At 53.5% G+C, this 21,700-nt stretch overlaps 1 protein-coding gene across 2 annotated transcripts; it reads left to right on the forward strand.

The window, feature by feature from the left end:
* Positions 1-602: 602 nt before the first annotated feature.
* Positions 603-20,444, forward strand: Ngfr (nerve growth factor receptor). Of its 2 annotated transcripts, none has more exons than XM_070028310.1 (6): positions 603-784; positions 7,689-7,830; positions 11,176-11,535; positions 15,585-15,837; positions 17,458-17,618; positions 18,210-20,444. In XM_070028310.1, the coding sequence occupies exons 1-6, from the start codon at positions 716-718 to the stop codon at positions 18,509-18,511; spliced, it is 1,287 nt and encodes a 428-aa protein (XP_069884411.1). In that variant the 5' UTR covers positions 603-715; the 3' UTR covers positions 18,512-20,444. The 2 variants fall into 2 exon arrangements, with proteins under 2 accessions (XP_069884411.1, XP_069884412.1); XM_070028311.1 differs by having other exon boundaries at positions 15,624-15,837.
* Positions 20,445-21,700: the final 1,256 nt, after the last annotated feature.

The following is a 21,700-nucleotide window of genomic DNA, read 5'->3' on the forward strand; positions in this document are numbered from 1 at the left end:
CTCATCAATGGAGAATTCAAACGATGTGGGAATGGACTCCACTCGAATATCCCTATTGGACATCATCCCATTAAGCCATCTCCCTCCCCTGAGCCTTCAGGCACAGGGTGGACTTGAACGGAAGGACTAGAAGGGCAGAGGGCATTCTTTCAAATACGGGATGGGTGATAGGGAGTCACACACTAGGAAGCATCTGAATCCAGAGGTGGGTATGAGATGGGTAGAGAGTGAGCTCTGCAGCCCGCTGCAGCCGGAGGTAGAGGACTGGGAGCTGAGGCGGGTCTCCCGGGCCCCTGAACCCACAGCAATTGGACCGACGTGAGCAGTACCCGGGGTACACCAGATAGCTAGATGCGGTGATCCCGGGAGCGGAGCCGCGGTTGTGAGGCGTGCGGGCGCGGTTCTCTCTCCCCACACCCCCCCCCCGTGCTTCCCCTCCCCTCCTTTTGGCTCCCTACCCCGAGGCCGGCGGCCCGCCGACCCGGCGGGCAGGCGGGCGGGCGAGCGGGCGGGCGCGGTTCCGGGGGTGGGCGGGGAGGAGGCGGGGCCGCCGCACTGGCTTCACCCTGCGGCTCGAGTCCGCTGCCAGAGCGAGCGCAGCCTCGGCCGGCTCGGGCTGGTGGCGGGCGCCGGGGTGCCGCGCAGCTCTGTGCGTGCGCAGAGCGCACCGGGCTTCGCACCGAGCGGGGAGCTGGGCGCTCGCGGGAAGCTGGCGATGGGGGCAGGTGCTGCTGGACGCGCCGAGGACCGGCCGCGCCCGCTGCTGCTGCTGCTGCTCCTGGGGGTGAGTGCCAGCCAGGGATCCCTTCCCCGGGATCGGAACCCCGGGCTCCCGACGCTGCCACCCCCCACAGATGCCGGAACGGAGTGGTGGATAGGAGCAAGGATGCCGGGACCCACGGAGAAGCGTCTAGGACTCTCACAGTCGGACTCTGTGAAAGTCCCAGGGTAGAGATGGCAGCAAGATGGGTGCTCGGGTGCCGGTCCCCGGGCGCAGCGGGGGAGGGGGTGTAGGGGAGCTGCGGGGGGGGGGGAGTCTCCCGGGAGAAAGTCCTGAGCATCTCGGGTCTCCGAGAGAGGGTCCTGGATGCCGAGATCCTGATGGGCACTTGCTCCTTCAGCATCTTGGTCTCTGGGGAGTCGGGGAGCCCTCACTGAAGCGAGAGAAGGAGGGGGGGATGAGGCCAGGACAGGGGAGGTGTGAGGGGCGAGCGGGACTGGGGCGGGGACGAGCGGATGGAACAATGGGGGAGGAGGCTGGAGGGGCTGGAGGCCGAGGGGACCAGGCATGGACAATGGGGACTGGCCAGACAATGGGGGGGAGGGGCATCGGAAGGAGAGATTCGGGGAGCGGGAAAGGGGTTGAAGAGGGAGGAGGGCAGAAAAGGGAGGCGGAGGCCAAGGGAGAGCGGAGAGAGAAGCGGGTGCGTACCCTGAAAGTGCCCAGAGACCCGCCAGCCCCCCACTAAGGGGCAGAGGAATGAAAAAAAAAGCGGAGACACAGACGTTTCCCGCGCCCGTTCTTTGCGCTCTTTCGCCCAGCCTCGCCCAGTCCGGGAAATTGCAGCTGGGTATCCCCGGGCTTGGAAAGAGAGCGCCCACTTCGCCGGGGCGAACCCGCTCCCTAGCTTCCCTTCCCCGGGGTTGGCGAACTTCTGTGACATGCGTGCTCACGCGTCTTTAAACTGCGTGGCAGACCAGGATGGATGGATGGATGGATGGAGCGGGCGTCCTCTGACGAGGGCCTGGCCACCGTCAAGTCTTGGGGGTGCCGAGCGAGCGCTGAGATGCTCTAAGGCGGTGACAGTCCCGGCAGCGCACAGCTCGCGGCTGCGCGCACCCGGTCCGGCCGGCAGGGGGCACTGCGGGGCGGGGGATTGCGGGGCGCAGCTGCTCGCGCGCGCCTCGGACTGACCCCCGCGCCGCGCCCACCGCGCTTCTTCTTAGGTTCCCTTCCCTAACAGAGTCCCGATCCCTCACGCACCCCGCCTGGCTTTGGGTAGAAGCCACTGAGTCCGCATCGAGACGAGAGAACATTTGGAGATCTCAGATCTGCCCGGTGGTTGCCCAGAGGTACTGACTCGGCCATCGTCGGCAGATCCTCCGAAGTGCTTTGGGTGTTTCGGACCGTGTCTTCGGCCTAGCGTGATGAATGTCCTGTTAGCCTGGCCAAGCAAGTGACGCCCTGCCCTCTCCCTGCCACTTTCCGCTGATCATTTGCACACCCAAGTCCCCATTTTACCCATTAAGGAGGCTGAAGCTCTGATTGCTTAAACAACTTGGCCAAGATCTTACAAGCAACTTTTGGGTTGGAGTCTTGTGTCTGTGCACACGCCCCTCTCCCAACACATACACCTGATTCCATCTCCGTGTCTCCTCCCCACATCTGCTATCCATGCTGAGCGTTCCTGCGCTGCCTAAGAGCTGCGTGTAATTCTGGGGAAAATAGCGGGGTGGGGGGGGGCGGGAATTGACACAATCTGGGTGATGATGAGACCGGCGCGGTGGAATATAGGGGTGAGTGGACAGAGAACCTCTCCGGACTCAGACCCCCATCCTGGGTCCTTGGAGCTGTCAGTACCTGTGGCTTTGAGATTTGTGGTGACCACAGGAGCATTTGCTGACTAATGTCTATGGTAGAGATGCTTCTGAATGGGGAGGGGGGAGGGAAGGAAAGGGCGAGGGGAAAAAAAGATGGACTTGGGTGGCCTGTAGTTCAGACTTGGGTGGTACAAGGACGAAGGGTCTGGTGGAACTGGATAGGAGAGGGTGTCCCAGAGTCCAGAAGAGACACAGAAGGAGCTGGGAGTGGGGGGTCTTGGGGCCCCACCCCCACCCCTTCCCGCATAGAACTTGCCAGCCGCAGGCCCTGCCTACACCTCCTCCGGGCCCCTGTGTCTGGGGCGGCCCGGCGCACCCCGGCGGTCCGAGTTTCTTCCTGGGGCTCGGCGAGAAAGTGCCCAAACCAGAGCGGGTCCCGGCGGGTCGGCTGGCGGGCCACGCCGGTAATGGAGGCACTTTGTCATTCAGACGTCTGTAACAGGAGCCGCGGGCCTGGCTAATGCGCCTAATAGGGATGCCGCGAAAAGGACAGCAAATAAGCAGGCCTGAGCAGGCAGCACGGGTGAAGGGGGGGGGGGGAGATGGCTCAGGCGAAGAAGGGACCCTTCCCACTCTGCTGTGCCTGCCCCCCCCCCGTTTGCCCCACACCTCGGTTCCTTGCTAGGGGAAGAGGTAGAGAAGCTGGAGTAAAATTTGTTGAGTACCTACTGTGTGCTCTTCCACCCTTGACATTTTCTCTAGTGTTAGTCCCTAGAAGCTCCCAGAAAGGTAAATTTAATCATTCCCCTGCTTCCCCTCCTTTTTTTTTTTTTTTTTTTAAAGCCCTGGGGCTCAGGACCAAGGGTGCTGTCTCTAAGCTCCTTTTGCTCAAGGCTAGGGCTCTACCATTTCAGCCACAGCTCCAAAGCTTCTGGCTTTTTCTGAGTGGTTTATTGGAGATCAGAGTCTCACAGACTTTTCTGCTTGGGCTGGCTTTGAACCGCGATCTTCAGATCTCAGCCTTCTGAGTAGCTAGGATTACAGGTGTTAGCCACAAGCATCCAGCAGTAGTTTCTATTTTATAGTATAGGAAACTGAATCCTCTAGATTTTCAGGTGAGAGACCAAGCTTCCCCAGTTCATAAGTAGAAGTGGCCTAGCCAAAAACCAGAGGCCTGGCTCCCAGCTCCCTCTTGCCTCACTCCCTTCCCACAACTTCCAGATCATCAAAAGAGGTGTAGCCCTGAGTTTCCACCAGACCTAGAGGTTAGATCTTGCCCTGTGTCTTTTTTTTTTTTTTTTTTTTTGGACGGTCATGGGGCTTGAACTCAGGGCCTGGGCACTGTCCCTGAGTTTTTATTCATTCAAGGCTAGTACTCTACCACTTTGAGCCACAGTGCACTTCTGGTTTTCTGGTAGTTAACTGGAAATAGAGTCTCATGAGCCAGGTGCCAGTGACTCACACCTGTAATCCTAGCTACTCAGGAGGCTGAGATCTGAGGATCATGGTTCAAAACCAGCCCAGGCAGGGAAGTCCATGAGACTGTTATTTCCAATAAAACCATGCAGAAAACCAGAAGTGGAGCTGTGGTTCAGGTGGTAGAGTACTCACCTAGAGCTGAAGAGGGGCAGCGCCCAGCCCCAACCCAAAAAAAAAAAAGTCTCATAGACTTTCTTGCCCAGGCTGGTTTTGAACCTTGATCCTCAGACCTCAGCCTTTTAAGTAACTAGGATAACAAGTGTGAGCCACCAGTGACTGGCTTGCCCTATGTCTTGGAACTGATCATCCCCTCCTCCACCCCAATTTAATTCTGGGGAATTAGCTGTCTCCTACCCACACAACTGCTCTCCAAAAGGAGAGCAGGTCCTCTCCTGGGCTTGTATGCACCTAAGGCTCTCCAGTTATTTGGACCCTGCCCCCATCCCCATGGTTGCTGCTCAGGTTGAGGCGGAGGCCGAGGCTGAGGCCTGCTCTCTAAGGAACCTTAAGTTGTAGCAGTCAGGGCAGACTAGCAGAAGCATTCCTAGTAAATTCAAATATTTTCAACTATTTTGGTGTGTTCTCCATTTTGTCCACCAGAAATGGCAAAAAGAGAGAGAGAGAGAGAGAAAAAGAGGGTTTAGAGGCATGGCTCTGTAGAGCGACAGCCAATGAGTGAAAAGGGTAGGTATTGAGTTCAAGTCCTAGTTTCAAACAAAACAAATACAGTGTAAATATTCTAGAAAAATGGGCCATGTCTGTACCATTCTAACTTTGAAATGAATTAAGTGTAATATAACTTGTAGACAAGTATTCTGTCATTTTGAGAAATGAACTGTTTTGGATCTGATTTCAGAACAATTAGCCTGAACTCTAGTCACCTCTTTCTGATTTTGAACCTTTTCCCTCCTACTATGTATGTCCTGCCAGGGGTCAGCAGTGTGTATTTTTCTAAGAACAGCTACTTCTTTGGTAACTAATGTTGATTGAGTTCCTACTGTGTACTAGTCATGCTTGCGTACATTGTTCTGTTCCATTCTCACAACAACCCTGTGACATCATTATAATCAATTCAGTGTTTCAGATGAGAAAACTGAGTCTAGGGGACTAAAGTCTACATAGTATTAAGTAGCAGACCTAGGACTTTCTGCTGTAGGAAACATCAAACAAGCCCAAGAAACATACAACCTTGATCCCAAATACAAGTCTTCAGAGAAGGATCAGGGGTAAGGAGAGTAGGTTTCCTGGCAGAAGCCTTTGCCCAGAGCTGCCAAACCACCCATAGCTACCATAGATTAACCAGAGCCTAGGTTTCTATTGAATTTGTTAAATAGAACACAGTCCGGGGCCACAAAGGCAGAAAGAAACACATTAGAGAAGAGTCCTGAAGTGGATTGATTCCTTGCTCACTCATTAAACATTTTAGCAACTCATGAGGCAGGTTCTATCATGATTCCCTAATAGCAAGGAAACGGGCACAGAGTAATTCAAAACCTACCCCAGATCTCTCAGATCAGAGTCAGGGCAATGGAAGCAGGAGTGGGAGGCAGAAGGGAAGGGGAGAGGAGGATCCTCTCAGGTCAGCTCCCACTTACAATCTTTCTATCCAAGCCAATGGCCATCTTTCTTTCTAAAGATTCCTTCCTTTAGACTTAAAAAGAGGATGCTAGGGAGGAGGGGCTGCTTCAGTCACATGTTGGTAGCAGCAAGAAATGACAACTGATACCTTGACAGGAAGAGGGGAGATAGACCGACTGAAAAAGCTGACAAGTAAAAAGGACAAAAGTAGTGTGGTAATTTGGTAGAAAGAACACCAGAGCCAGAGCATGGGCTGCATTGCAGCCCAGAATAATCCCTGGTGTGTGTAAACAGTAAGTCCCTGAGTCATGGGGAAACCACGAAGGTATGTTCCAGAGACAAAGGCATAGCCCCCACGGTGAAGAGAAAATCCATTTGATGGTGACAATGGCACACCCTTGACCCTTCCAGACACTCCAGACAACAGAGAGCATATTGCGTTTTCATGTTCTTAAATTCCATTACCATGTACTTGAGGTCCTTGTTACATGCATGCCAGGGACTGTGCCAGACCCTGTCCTCAGGGAACTGACTGGTGAAGGAATCTGATGTGTCAGGCTGAGAAAAAAATGGACCACTTCCTTGAGGAAGTAATATTTAATTGAGGCCCTAAGTGATAAAAGGAAATCAGAACAGACCCTTCTGGAATCTCGCCTCCTGGGGGAAAGCCTACATCTGGGATCCTGAGACCCTGGTCTGCAGATGTTGATGATACCACCAGGAGGGAAATGGTGGCCACTTCTCTACTGCCAGTATCCTCCCCTCTGGGTTCATGGAGACCACTCTGCCTTCTAGATACCTGCCTCCTCATTTTCCTTCCCCACCAGACTCTTGGCTGGGGAGACTGCAGGATATTTTAAAAACCTATAGGGAAGGAAGTTTCTTGGCCACAATCTGGCTAGCATAGAAAAGAAGGAATACCCCAAAATGACCTTGTGAAATGCTCTCTCTCTCTCTCTCTCTCTCTCTCTCTCTCTCTCTCTCTCTCTCTCTCTCTCTCTTTCTCTCTCTCTCTGTCTCTCTCTCTCTCAGGCCTTTGCTTCTCAGCATCAATGGGGACTATACTGTCTGGAGCCAGCCAAGCAGCCTTTGGAGTTTTATTAGACATTAGATTGTTTTTTAAGGAGCAGAAATATAAAAGCAAGCCTCCCGCAGCCCCTCCCTCCAAGGAATCTGGTGCTAAATTGTTCCATCCATGAGCAAAGACGCTTCAGTGGCAGGAATCTGACTCCCCTTTCCCCTGCTTCCAGCACTGTTCCCAGTGGCCACATAGGAGGCATGAGGATGGGGGAGGGCTGGAAATCAAACCCTGGTGAGACAGGGAAACTGGGTGGTGAGCAGCAACTTTCATTGATAACAGACATCCCTTTTTCCCTGTCTTGGCGCCAGACGCTTGCCCATTGGCTGCTTCTTTGCCCTGGCACCAAGCTGTCGCCGTATCTATCTATGGAGAGATGCAGATTCCAAGAGGGAAACTGGGGTAGTCCAGAACTGCAGTGCAGAGTCAGAATTTGAATCCAAGACCCCAGCCTTCTGCCTATTCCTCTTGGGCACTGATTCCTCCTGTTTGATTTTTAATATGTGGAATTAAGGACCTGTCCAAAGTCCTGCTAGCCTTTGTTAGGACAAAAGGCCCCCTTTTCTGAGTAAATACAGCCCTGCAGGTGTGAAGCTTAGCAAGTGGAGTTTAAGCCAGATTTGAGCTCTGCTGGCCCCCTTGGCTGAGATCCCTGTTCAAGTTGCAACCTGTCCAACCATTCAGGATGATGTCCTGCCGGAAGGCCCGCTGCTGGGTCTCAGGATGCCTTCTCCCACGTGGGATTCCAGCAGGGGTTGTAACCCCAAGGTGAACTGTGCAGAAGGTTAGCACTGGAGGCTCTGCCCTCACACCCCAGCAGCCTGCAGGGGCGCACTGTCGGCCAGCCCTCCCACTGCCTTCCTCTCCACCAGCTTTGATGTGTCTCATGCCTCCCTGGTGAGCTCATCCCAGCCCAGGTGGTTCCAATAGAAAGCATTACGAAGGGGCTTTTGATCCCTGGAAGACACTCTCCTCTCCTGCCAATCTGACCCTCTGATCTCCCCCTACCTAGGTGTCTCTCGGAAATGCCCAGGAGGCATGCCTCACCGGGCTGTACACCCACAGCGGAGAGTGTTGTAAAGCCTGCAACCTGGGCGAGGGTGTGGCCCAGCCTTGCGGAGCCAACCAGACTGTGTGCGAGCCCTGCCTGGACAGTGAGTACTGGGTGATGGGGATGGGCGGGAGAGAGGAGAGGGGATGCTCAGTGGGGGCTTTGTATGTGTTCCACCTCCTTTGCCCATCACAGTATGGTCACCAGAAATGGCTGTGACCCAATATAAGAGGCAGAGAGCAGCAGCTGAGAGTGGAAAGAATGCAGAAGGGGGATCTGGTGAGGGATCCCTAGGGGTACCCTTTCCCAGCCCCCAAGCAGAGAGAGGCCTTGTGGAAGCATGTGGCCAGGCAGGGAGAAGAAGCTGATGCTCAGACCAGCTAAAAATATCTTCTGCACTGTGAAATCAATGGTTGCAACTTACCCTCCGTGGGTTTGGGGGGAGGGGCAGGAGGATCAAATCCTGGCTGCCCTGGAGACTGACCTTGGGGATCCTGGGAGGGTGTGGCTGCCCCTCCCCCAGGCCAACTGTGCTCCAGCTTGGGGACCAAGGAAGCTTTCCCAGTAGCAGCAATAGGGGCTGGAAAGCTACAAGGACCTCCTTACTTGGGGTGCCATGGGGAGGAGAGGGAGCTACAGGAATTCCCTCCTGTCTTACAGAGTTGGTGGATGGCAGAGGGATAGCAGGGATGCTTCCCTTTGGTCCTAGTCTTGTCTAGTGTCTTTTGTGCTCTTTGGAGGAAGGAGCTCTGCCCCATGGACCCTCCAGTGCTCAATTGCTGCTTTTATTATTATTATTATTATGTTTCATGTTTTATGCCAGCTCTGGGGCTTGAACTCAGGGTCTGAGCACTGTCCTTGAGCTTTTTTGCTCAAGGCTAGCACTCTACCACTTGAGCCCAGCTCTACTTATGGCTTTTTGATGGTTAATTGGAGGCTTTCCTGCTTGTGCTAGCTTTGAATGGGTGATCCTTAAATCCTCACCTCCTGAGTAGCTAGAATCATAGGCATGAGCCACTGGCACTGGCTTTAATTGCTGTTTTTAGGAACTGCCTAGGGGCCCTTTCTCTGACAGTTGCTGGTCACATCCCATATTCCATCTACCTGGTGTTCAGTGCCCACCTGGAGGGCCAGAGAACCAGCCTCCACTAGTTCTTTAACACTGCTGGGAACAGAGGACTGGGTTGGCTGGTAACTTTGAGCACATCAGGTGGGCTTACCTCCAGATGCTCCCACCCCTACCAGTCTGTCCTTCAGGGAACCCCAATATATTACTGTTCCTCAAACACTGTTTTCCACCTCTGTGCTTTGGTGGTTTTGACATAGGATCCCATCCTCAGCAGAGATGGGGTGGGAAGTCTCTGCTACCTTACCTGGGTTTTTGGGTGCCTGGACTCCAGTCTAGCTCTGTGCTCTGAGCCTGAGTCTCCTAAGACTGACCCCCTTTTCCTCCTGTCCAGGGGTTTTCAGCAGAAGGTGGGGTGTGAAACCCAAGAGGGGCTCAGTCAGGACTCTGTGAAGGGGAAAGGAGGCAGAAAGCCGCTCAGGAATTGCTGGAGGAACTTTCTCCTCCCCCTCCCCTTCTTTCTCCTCCCTCCTCCTTCTCCCCTCAGCCCCTGGGTTCTTCCCCCTTTCCCCCCCCCCCCACCTCCAGCTGTGTTAACAGGCTGTCTTTACAAGCCCATTTTATGGGATGGAGACCCCAGTGGACTTTCCCTCTATCCTCAAAATGTTTCCACAAGGAAACCTATTAAGCTCCTGCCTTCATGCTCTGCCAAAAACAACCACATTTTTCACACCACCTAAACCCCTCTCCCAGGAGTTTTCTGCTAATTTCTGTATTTTCCCAGGAGCAGGACTTTTCCCCACCAGTATAACTAGACCCACCCACTTCCACATGCCCACCAGATAGGGATTCTCTTGTTTATAGATTGGACACCCTGCTTCAGCTGTTGAGCTTTCTAGTATCTGACTGTATCTCTACCACCTAAGTTCACTGTACTTACCATGTCCCACACGAGGGGCCCAGCCTTGGTAAGGTCCCTACTATGCTTCAAGTGTGGAACCACTGAACTTTTACTTGTGGCGGGTATCCACTCCCTCCCCACACTTTTAAATATCAGAGAAAGCATCTTGATCTTTCACCTTCTTTGGCTAAACCTGAACTCTGAGTCCTCTTGGCTGCCAGTGGTACCATGGCCGGTTATTATTCTCTGTTTTACAGAGAAGGAAGGAGGCTTGGAAAGGTTACAGAAAACACTTACCAATCACACAGATAATAAGTTATAGAATAGAAATTTTGAATCTAGATCTGCTTGTTCTCCAAAAAGAAACTGAGGATTCCTATGTGGGGATTTACTAGAAATCAATGTGTCTCTAGGCCTTTCTCTCTCTGTTCTGGGTGCCCATGTCTGTCCCTTTCACATCTCTCTGGATTTCCTTTTTCTCCCCAACACCCCCACGCCTACCCTCCAGAAGACCCAGTGCTTATCTCCTGATGATGGTCTTGAGATGGCACCCCACAGCAGGCTCCCATTTTCCTCCCTGTAGCTTTCTTCTTCTGTTTCCACATTCCCAGCATTCCTTATTTTTCAGGATCCTATATCCTTGGAGCAAAGATAGCGTCTCCTGAATTGGCAGAGTTCTCCACCCAGTAAAGAGACCCTGACTCTATTCCTTCTGAGCTCCCTGCGCACAGCTTCCTTATGCCGGAGCACATTTCCATTAGTTAATAGAGTGTGACTCAAGAGTGATCTTGGAACCCTGCCCTTCGTGCCAGGAGAGGTCACTGAACTGTATATGCCAAACCTTCTTGCTTTCTAGCTTTGATCCTTCTTGCTGTACCCGAACGATCTTGTCTTATCCCTGCTCCTCCAGAGCCAAACCCCTTGGCCTGGCCTGTGGGTTATCATAATGGGTGGGGGAATTCTCCTGTCTAGCTCTAGACACTCTCACTTGGGGCCCCACCTGGTTCTCCACCAGCTGGGAGGAATGGAAGGACAGCTGAGGCAGAGGCTCCCTGGGGAGGGCCCCTAGTGCCTGGACTGAGTGTATGTGTATACAGCCCGGCTCTAGCTAGAGGGAAGGGCTGGGTGTGGGCCACGCTCAGATTATTTCTTAGTCATGCCGGGAACAAGGGTACAGTCTGAGAACTCTTTAAGATGCTTTGCCAAGGAATTTACCAGCACCAGCTGGGTTGCCCCCCATGGTAGCCTCAGGGCCAGCTCTGCTGGGATCCAGAGGATGGGGCTCCTGGCTCTCTTCCCAGTCAGCTGCCACCAGCTTTCAGAGTGGGGATCAGGGACTCGTGGGAAGAGGATGGGAGTCCATGAGAATGCAAGACAGAAGCAGGGGCCCTGGCAGGTGATAGAGAGGCAGGGCTGTAGCCCCTGTACCCTACCTGCCTAAGTTAAATGTCTGCTGCTTCCCCGCCTCCCCCTCCTCTCAGGTGTGACATTCTCCGACGTGGTGAGCGCCACGGAGCCATGCAAGCCCTGCACGGAGTGTGTGGGCCTGCAGAGCATGTCTGCACCGTGCGTGGAGGCGGATGATGCCGTGTGCCGCTGCGCCTACGGCTACTACCAGGATGAGGTGACTGGCCGCTGTGAGGCGTGCAGTGTGTGTGAGGCCGGCTCGGGCCTCGTGTTCTCATGCCAGGACAAGCAGAACACCGTGTGTGAGGAGTGCCCCGATGGCACGTACTCTGACGAGGCCAACCACGTGGACCCGTGCCTGCCCTGCACAGTGTGCGAAGACACAGAGCGCCAGCTGCGTGAGTGCACGCGCTGGGCAGATGCCGAGTGTGAGGGTGAGTGTGGTTTGTACCCAGGAGTGGGGTGGAGGGTGGGGGCACTGGGGTGCTAGAGTTGTGGGAGAGGAGTAGGCCTACCCAGACAGTTCTGTGACTTTAAGGACAGCAAACACATTTTCTTTTACCTATCCTTTCCTTTTCTTTCCTCCTTCTCTCTCCTTTTCTCTTTTCTTCCTTCCCTCTCTCTTCCATTCCCTTCTCTTCCCTTTTCTCCTCTTTCTCCTCCTCCTTCTTCTCCTGTGTGCGTGCATGGGTGTGTGTGTGTGTGTGTGTGTGTGTGTGTGTGTGTGTGTGTGTGTGTGTGTGTGTGTGTGTGTGTGTGTGTGTGTGTGTGTGCGTGTGATGTTACTAGAGCTTGAATTTAAGGTATAGGCACTGTCCCTTATCTCTTTCACTCAAGGCTAGCCCTCTACCACTTCAGTCATAGCTCCACTTTCTAGGCTTTTTGCTAGTTGATTGGAGATAAGACTCTCATGGAATTTCCTGACCAGGCTGTCTTTGAACCAGGACCCTCAGCCTCCTGAATAGCTAGGATTACAAGCATGAGCATCAGCATCCTCTCTGAGCCTGAGTCCTTCCCTGGGGTAGTATGATCCTATCTCAGCACAGGACTCTTTCATAATTATGGCTCTGTGGACTAAGTGTTGGGAAGCCCACACTCATATCCTTTTGGGCACAGTTAAGTCTCTACCTTGTAACTCCATTTCAAGATCTCATTCATGCCCATGTCAGCTAGTGATTGGACTGGCAGCAGACAGTGGCTGGAAGATAGGCATGGCTGCCAGAACAGACTTGTGTCATCTGGAGACAGTCTTTCTGAGATGAAAGGGGCAGCAGGATCTATAGGAGTGGAGACCCTTGACTCTGAGGCCTGGTCTAGGTTCATTTTTTTTGGGGGGGGGGTCCAGTCATGGGGCCTGAACTCTAGGCCTGGGCACTGTCCCTCAGCTCTTCAGCTCAAGGCTAGTGCTCTACTACTTGAGCCACAGCACCACTTCTGGCTTTTTTCTTTTTGCTTATGTTGTGCTGAGGAATTGAACCCAGGGCCTCAGGCATGCAAGGCAAGTGCTCTACCACTGACCCCCCTTCCCAGCCCCTAGGTTCATGTTGTCTGATGGCTCTAGAATCTAGTTTGGAGTTCACCATGTCAGTAGCTGAGTGACATCAGGGAGGTTGCTCCCATCTCTGGACTCTGGGTCTCTCACTGGCCATGGAGTTACCAGGGGTGTTGAGGGCTAGGAACCACAAATGGGGCTAGATGGGTTCCCTTGTGCTATCTGGAGGTGGAATTGAGTCTTTATGGCAGATAGACATAGGTGCTGTTGTGGGGTGAAGATGAGTAGAAGACTGGAGATCTACTGTGAGCCAGTGGGAGTCCCTGCGTTCAGTCCCCAGTCTCTCTCTCACACACAGATGGGTGGCATGCTTAGGTCTGAGGAGGATGGTGAGAATATAGTTCTGGAATGAGGAGTGAGAGTTGGAAATGCCCACCTTAACCGGGCTTGTGAGCCTAAGGAAAAGAGTAGATCTCAGCCTGGGAAGACAGAGACAGTCTTGTCCAGTCTGATGATTGAGGAAGGGCCTCATGATCTAGCTTCCAGCTGAGAGAGAACACAAGTTCTGGCTTTGGAGGTCCCACCCCCACCCGTGCCGCCCCATAGAGGCAGAGGCAGCATAACCTCTACCTTCAGCTAGCCTCCCTGGGATGAGGGAGGTCCCCTGCCCTTGAGGGCCTCTTAATGATCCAATCAGATCAGCCTAGGGATCCCCCATCCTGGTCCTGCCCTCCCAGTGCTGGGAGCGCAGTTAAGGAACCAAGGGTAGAGAAGGACTAAAGCTAGACTGTGCTGGTATGTGTTTGGAGCTTCCTGGAATGGGAAGAGGGTGGGAGAGGAATGGGGCGTTGACCCCAGTGTGGCTGTAATAGAGATCGACCTGGGCCAGGAGACAGACAAGTGGCATCAGGCGCCAGGCAGAGCAGAGAGGAAGTTAGAGCAGCCAGGCGGCAGGAAGTGGGCAGCATGGCTGTGTGAGCAAGTCAGGACCAGCTTGGGGCGGGGGTGGGGGAGCAGCTAGTCAGGGGTGTGGTTAGAGCAAAGGCTGGTGGCAGCTGAGAGAGAGGCAGGTGCTGCCACTTGGGGCCTTCACAAATTCCTTCCAGAATCTGTGAATTCCGCCCTACTTCCTCAGCCACCTTCAAGAAGGAGGGTACCCTTGAGGGGTTTGTTTATCCCTGTCCTGTTTGGCTTTCAGGGAAGGGTTAAATGTCAGCTCCGGGACAGAGGGTCCATTTCAGGAAATGGAATTTGATTCTTGGTTTGGTTGCCCTCCCTCCAGTCTGGTGTAACATACTTTCCTGCATATACATTTCAGGTGTCAGCATGGTGACTCACCCACCCTTGGGGCAGAAGCCCCGTTATCCCCCCACACACACACACACATACAAGGAAAGTTTAGGAGAGGTCACCTGGTCTCTCCTTCCACTGTAGAGTCTGATAGCTCCCATTCCGGAAATGGCTGTCGGGACCTGCCAGGGGCTTGGTGGGTTGAAATGTTAGTGGACATGGCCACATCTGGATCTCATCCTCACCCCCATCAGAGAGGTTGGAGATGTGAGGGAAAGTGTACCCTAGAGCTCTGGCCAGCCGGCACTGGCTTCAGTGTGGCCTGCCCCTTAGTGCCCCCCTCATCTCTGCTTCAGTCAGGTTCACACCCACCTTTGGGACATGTAAATTGAGCTGTAGTGGCAGCCTCTGGATTGGGCCAGCCACCGGAAGTCCCTCCCCTGTTTACGGTTGCCAGAAGACAGGGCTGTCTGTGTCTCTTCCACTTCCTGTCCTACTCCCTCCAGTTCCTCCCAGGACTAAGATGGGGGAAGGGTGGGATGGGCAGCAGATGGCAACCCTCTCCCGGCTGCCAGCCAGATGGATTCCAGACTCACATCTGGGGGCCTTACTCCTCAGAAGGTGCTGAAAATGGGGGTCTTTGAAGCATCTTTGTCCTGAGCCTCGGAAGACCACTGGGCAACTTTGGCTCCAGCCTGGGTGGGCACATGGGTCTAGGTGGGGCCGCTGGAGAGTAAGGTACCCTCCTTTTTCCCTGCTGGCACGTCCTGTCTGCTTTCCCTCCCTGCTCTGGGTGTGGGAAGCGAGGATGGATGGGGTAGGCAGCTTTGCCCAGACAAGTTACCCCCAGGCTGTCCAGAGCCCACAACCCCTAGCATTGCCCCTGGCTGGATGGTAGAATGGAAAAATTGCACCCACTGGTGCCAGAAAGTGCTGGGACCCTTGCCAGGAAGGCTGGCAATGCCCAGCTAGCAGAGAAGGCTAGGTGGGTGGCCAGGCACCATCTCCCTCCCCTTAGGGCAGTGGGCAGTACCCGCCTCAAAGTCTCTCTCTTTATAAGGCATTCTCTTTACTGCTAAGGAGTGGCCCAGGCTACCTGCAGAGGTGCTAGGGCAGGGGCAGGGGGCAAGAGAGGAAAAAGACTTTGGCTACTGTCCAGGAACTGGGCTGGAGGGCAGAAAGCCAGCTGCACCTTCCATCCCCAGGCTGAGCGTAGAGCCTGGGACAGTAGAGACCGTTAGAGGGGCTGAATTCCCCACCTTGGAGAAGCCCCTTGGGACCTGTCCTAAGTGTTTTCAACCTTCCTTAGGGCTGCTGCCATCTGGGTCCAGGGAAGTTACTCCAGCTTGAGGCATCCCTGCCATTCAGGCTTCTGGTACTCAGAGGGATCAGAATAGAATTCTAGGTCCACAGGTCAAGATGGAAGGGAGCATAGAGATCATGTCTGTCAGTAGTTCTATTCTCGAGGTGGGGACATTGAGGTCCCATCACCCATGGTGCTGAAGTTGACTTAGAGCTCCTGATTTGAAAGCCCTTGTTCTCTCTACCAGCCTGACATCATGCCCATCATCCTAGCCCCCACTTCTGGGCACCCAGAACCAGGGATGGGACTCAGGAAGAGGCATTGCAGCCCCTGAGAACATAAAGGGAAAGGCCTGAGGGCGGTTGGCAAGCACTCACTCTTATGACCCTGTGCCGCAGAGATCCCTGACCGTTGGATTACCCGTTCTACACCCTCAGACGTCTCAGACAGTACCGCTCCCAGCACCCAGGAGCCCGAGGTACCTCCAGAGAAAGATATTGTCGCCAGCACGGTGGCAGATGTAGCTACCACAGTGATGGGCAGCTCCCAGCCTGTAGTGACCCGAGGCACCACGGACAACCTCATCCCTGTCTATTGCTCCATCCTGGCTGCTGTGGTTGTGGGCCTCGTGGCCTACATTGCCTTCAAGAGGTAAGAGAAGAGGCATGATGGGGACTTGTTGGGGATGTTTGCTCTGAAATGTCCTGAGCACATGCCCGTTCTTTTTTTTTTTTTTTTGTCAGTCGTGGGGCTTGAACTCTGGGCTTGGGCGCTGTCCCTCAGCTCTTCAGCTCAAGGCGAGCGCTCTACCACTTGAGCCACAGCGCCACTTCCGGTTTTCTGGTGGTTTATTGGTGATAGGAGTCTCACGGTCTTTCCTGCCCGGGCTGGCTTTGAACCGCGATCCTCAGATCTCAGCCTCCTGAGTAGCTAGGATTACAGGCGTGAGCCACCAGCGCCCGGCTACACATGCCCGTTCTTTTAACTCAACCCCAAACAAAGCTCATCTTCACCCATCATACACTGACCCACTCCAGGGCATGGCTGATCAGTGGTGGTGAGGGAGAAACATGGCCTGGCTTCAGCCCCTTCTGACTCGCAGACTGCTCTCTTTCTCTCTTTCTTCCCCCTCCTTTCTCTCTCCCCTCCTCAGTTCCCCACCCCTCAGCCACCTAAGATCCTACCCCCTCCCACCCCTCAGCCACCTAAGATCTTACCCCCTCCCACCCCTCAGCCACCTAAGATCTTACCCCCTCCCACCCCTCAGCCACCTAAGATCTTACCCCTCCCCCCAGTGCCATTCATCCCAATTACCTGGGTGTATGTACAAGTTTCTCTTCCTTCTCCCATGTTGCCCTGGGGCTTTTGTGGCACATACATCAAGGAATCCAGGAAGTACAAGTACTCTTGGGAAGCATTTTAAAGTTTCAAATGCATGTTCCATTCTTTTTTTTTTTTAACTCATCAAAGAAATACATGCTTGTTTAGAACAATGAGAACTAGATCAGTGCCCAAATCCTCCCACCATGTTCCCCAGCTCCACACTGGAGATCAAACCCAGGGCCTTATGCATGCTAGGCAAAGGCCAGTATCTTCTAAAGCTTGAAGTAAAAGCCTCCCTTTTCCTTCTCCAAATCCTACTCATCTCCTAGTTGGAATATTTCGAATGGAGACTTTCCAACTATTTTCTGGTCATTTGTTAATATAAACACACACTATATGTAAGTCTTTGTATCATTTCATGTAATATGCATTTTTTTTGTCTCAGTGGGATCATTCTGTACTTATTCTACAATGTGCTTTTCCACTTAATCCCCCTCAGGAGAACCTTTCTCAGAACAAAGATTATCTGATCATTTGCAACCATTCATTCAATAATATGGATGGGTCATAATTTATTTAGCCAGGCCTTTCTTGATGGACATTTGATTTATTTTCAATTTCTGTTATTGCTTATAATTGTTGAAGAAATGCTTGTATCTACATATTGCTGCACACATGTGGGAGCATTTAAGCAGGCTAGATTGGGGAAAGTAGAATTCCTGAGAAGTCTGTACTATTTATTCTGTGAACCTTTGGAGGATGTTTGCAGAGTGCCGCACCCTTTTGCAAGCAGTTGTTGTTGTTTGGGGCCAGGGTGGGGGAGGGGATGTGTAAAGAAATGGGCACCTTAGGTGCTGTGGGCACCTGCATGCCCCTTGCCCCTCTGGCAGCTCAGCCAGACTGACATTGCAGTCCCTCACCTGTTCCTCCCCACCCCACCCCTTCCAGGTGGAACAGTTGTAAGCAGAACAAACAAGGAGCCAACAGCCGGCCTGTGAACCAGACGCCCCCTCCTGAGGGAGAAAAACTCCACAGTGACAGTGGCATCTCTGTGGACAGCCAGAGCCTGCATGACCAGCAGCCTCATACACAGACAGCCTCAGGCCAAGGTGAGCTGCACTGAGCTGGTGTAATTAAGATTCGACTGTGGGAGTGAATGCCAGAGGACTGGCTAACTGTCTTGGTAGGATGGTGGGAAAGCGAGGTTTTGGGGGATGGGGAGAATGGGAAAGAGAGGTGCTTTTCAATGACTTGGGAAATTGAGGCATTTAGCAATGAAACATCCAGGCTCATCATGTTAATTGTCCCCCCCTAGGGGCTCATTAACTGTCCAAACTAGTTGTAATTAGCCTCCTGCCTTGGACTTCTGGGGAACACGTTGGTTAAGTGGAGACCTTAATTAGTGGTCCATAGCTGGGCTCCAGGACACTTACTGTACTTGTCTGGAGCTGAGGAGTCCTGTCTTCTCTGTCTTGATTAATTGCTGGGGGTGAGGGGCTCTGTGGAAGGGATAATGCTGACCCACAGTTGAGGAAGTATCAAATGGGTGAGACAGCCTTGCCCAGGCCCCTCCCAGTCCTGGCCCCATGCAGGACTGCGAATCCCAGACTGGGAGAAGATTGCCTTCTAGGGTCTTAGCCCTGGCACCCAGGAGATGGGGGAGGTTCAGGGAGGACCTGACCACCTCTGGTTCTCGGCAGCCCTCAAAGGTGAAGGAGGCCTGTACAGCAGCCTGCCCCCAGCCAAGCGAGAGGAGGTAGAGAAACTGCTCAACGGCTCTGCGGGAGAAACCTGGCGGCACCTGGCGGGTGAGCTGGGCTATCAGCCCGAGCACATAGACTCCTTCACCCACGAGGCATGTCCTGTCCGCGCCCTGCTGGCCAGCTGGGCTGCCCAGGACAGTGCCACACTTGATGCTCTTGTGGCCGCTCTGCAGCGCATCAAGCGACCTGATATTGTGGACAGCTTGTGCAGCCAGTCCACAGCCACATCTCCAGTTTGAGCCCGCCCACTGGGGAGCCCGGCCCCGCCCCCACATTCCAAGGACTGATGCTCCAGCCGGTCCCCATGGAGCCTGTACCCCTGGGGTGGGCCAGCAGTCAAGAGCTGAGCTCCTCTGTGCAAGGTCTCCAAGGCCAGGCCCCCAAATGACAGCCCTGTCACTGCTCCCCTGAGTGACCTCCTTTGCTTCTGATCACACATCTTCTCTAGGAAGAGAGGGGACCTTCCCTGTTTCTGCCCCACCCCATTGCCAGCTCAGGCCTTCCGTCCCTTGTCTCACTGCTGAGTGGGCTGGTCCCTCCCACCGTAGTGGTGTCAGATGGGGCACTGACACCAAGGATCGTCCTGGGGGGCAGTGACAAGACCCCAGACACTCAGAAGGCGGTACTGAGGAACCAGAGCCATGGACTCTACACTGTGAACTTGGGGAGCAGGGAGCCTCAAAGTGGCCTAAATACTCCCTTCTTCCCTCACCCCTCAACCCTGGCCAAAGATGAAGAGGATCAGACGTCTGGCTCAGCTGGAAGCAGCTTTGAAACCTAATCTTACCTGCCTCTTTTACAAGAGGCAGTAAAGCCCAGAGAGAGTCAGTGACTTGCCCCATACCACCCAGCCATGGGAAGGGGCCAATATAGGCTGGCACTTTCCTTTCTGAATGAGCAGCCTTGGGGTTGCTGGAAGGCTGGGGTTGGGGTGAGAGGAGGGTACCAGGTGACCTTCAGGGAAATGTCTTGAAGCCAAGTTCATTCTACTCCCCACCCCTTCCAGCCTCAATTCATTCTTTAGTGGAGAGAGGTTTCTGGTCCATGGCATTCCCAGTAAGGTTAGGTATGGGGTTTGCAGAAAGGAGTTCTGCTTTCTTCTGCCTGTACCCTCACCTTGGGCTTGTCCTGAGGCATTTATGGAGTAATCCATTTCTTGGCGAAGACCTGGAGCCAACCATCCCCTAGAATCAGCCCTAGGGGTCAGAGTCAGTGGACAGTCGCCCCTGCCATGCACAGACACACACAGGATGAGACATCTTGCTTTTTCTTCATGAATTTCCTTCTGTGGAGCCAAGACTGGATCCTGCCTGGGCTGCTGCCAGAGAAGCATCCAGGGAGCTGAGCGAGGCTGGGCGGTCTTCCTTCGCCCCCAGCTTTGGCGGGCCAAGGACTGCCGAGGCTTGAGCAGGCGTCTATCTTCCAAAGGCCAAAGCCGTGGAGGAATGCTCCCTTCCTCCCCTTTCCCAAAGTACAGGATTGGCTGCACCCAGGAGGTGGTAATGGACGACAGCGGGCCAGTGTGGGAATGCATCAGGAAAGAATGGAGTTGGCCTATGGCCAGTGGAGGGGGGGGAGGGGAGGGTGTTCCCCCACATTTAGAGGCCCCTGCAAAGGACTGTTTTCCTTAGCATGGCCAGAAAGGGGCATGAGGTCTCTGTGGTTTTTCTCCCCCTTCCCGGCCTGTTCTGTTTTGCTTGCTGTTGGAATGAGTGGGGCTCCCCCTCTATTTTGCATGAAGGAGCCCTAGGCAGAGTGTGTATGGATGGACGCATAAGGTCTGCATAAGGGCCTAGGAGCATTGCACGAAGATGTAGATGGCACTTCACAGCCCTCAGTCTGTGAGGGCCAGAGGAGCCCCACGTGCCGGCCCCTCTCCCTGGGAACCTGGGGAGTGGGCAGTCTGTATTTATTTTCCTCCCTAGCAGCTGGGGAGGGGGGCGTGGGGAGCTGCAAGGATGATTTAGCATGTGTTTGTTTCTGGGGACCCTCCCTGCCACCCTTTGGGCCATGATGGAACCCTTTGTCCTTCCATCTGGGAGCTGCAAGCCCCAGACCCCCATGACCTTCCCTGTCACCTAACCCTTGCATCCTGTGTAATCATTTCTTCGGACCTCCTGAAACCTACACATAAAATATAAATGGTAAACATTAAATAGCAAAGAAAGAAAATTTGGTGCAGAGAGATTGTCTGGTTTGAGTTGGTCGGGGGTGGTGTGTGTATATCAAGGGACCCATATATAATTTCCAACTTGGCAACTTCTTGTCCTATTTTTCCCTATGCTGGCTTTGTCTTGCTTTTGGTAGCAGTACTGGGATTTGAACTCAGGGATTCACACTTACTAGGCACTAGGCATCTAACTGCCTGAGCCACACCTCTAAGCACTTTTGATTCTGGTTATTTTTGATGATAGAGCCTTACTTTTTTTTTTTGGCCTGGACCTGCACCCAGACTCTAATACTATTTATGTTTCTTGCCAGCTTTTCCTGTTGAGATGGGTCTTTTGAACTTCTTTGCCCAGGCCTGAGCAAAGATTGAGGAACTACAATCCTCCTGATCTCAATCCTCAGCCGCTCCCCACCCCCCTCTTTGCCAGTCCTGGGCTTGAACTCAGGGCCTGGACATTGCCCCTGAGCTTCTTTTGGCTTAAGGCTAGCATTCTAGCTCTTGAGCCACAGAGCCACTTCCAGATTTTTCTGTTTAAATGGTACTGAGGAATCAAACTTAAGGCTTCATACATGCTAGGCCAGCACTTTGCCTCTAAGCCACATTCCCAGCCCCAATCCTCATCCTCTCGATTAATTAGTATTACAGGCATGAGCCAGTAAGCATCTGGCTATTTTCTTCTAAGTTGGGGTGTGTCTGAGCTGGGGCTTGACCTTTGAGCCTTCTACTCCTGCTTGGCCTTTTCTACTCAAGGCTAACACTCTACCACTTGAGCCACACTTCCACTTCCAGCACTTTCCTGATTCATTGGAGTTATCATAGACTTTTCTGCTTGGGCTGGCTTTGAACCTTGAGCTCAGATCTCAGCCTCCTGAGTATCTAGGATTCCAAGCATGAGCCACCCACACCTTACTCTCTGCCTACATTTTACAGAACTCTAGCAAGCTCACACAAGTAGTCCTATAAGTGGGAGGGAGAAGGGAGAAGGAATAGGGGCCCTTTGCCCCCAGATCTTGGAGAGGGAAAGTAAAAACAGCCATGCAGGAAGCTGTCCAGCTGTGAACTTGACCAGATGTCAAAAGTGAAACTGACCACAGGGGAGCCAGAGGCTAGCTAGGAAGGCCAGGTCATAACCCCGCAGCTCCCAGCCACCCACATGGCCTGCGAGACACACACCACATGCACACTCACAGGCAGAGGCACAGGATCTGGCTCCAGATGGCCTGGTGGGAAGCTGGCTGGCTGGCCTGCAGTCAGCCAA

Source organism: Dipodomys merriami, unplaced genomic scaffold (genome assembly GCF_024711535.1).
Source record: "Dipodomys merriami isolate MVZ:Mamm:240054 unplaced genomic scaffold, mDipMer1.0.p SCAF_19, whole genome shotgun sequence".
Classification (NCBI taxonomy): domain Eukaryota; kingdom Metazoa; phylum Chordata; class Mammalia; order Rodentia; family Heteromyidae; genus Dipodomys; species Dipodomys merriami.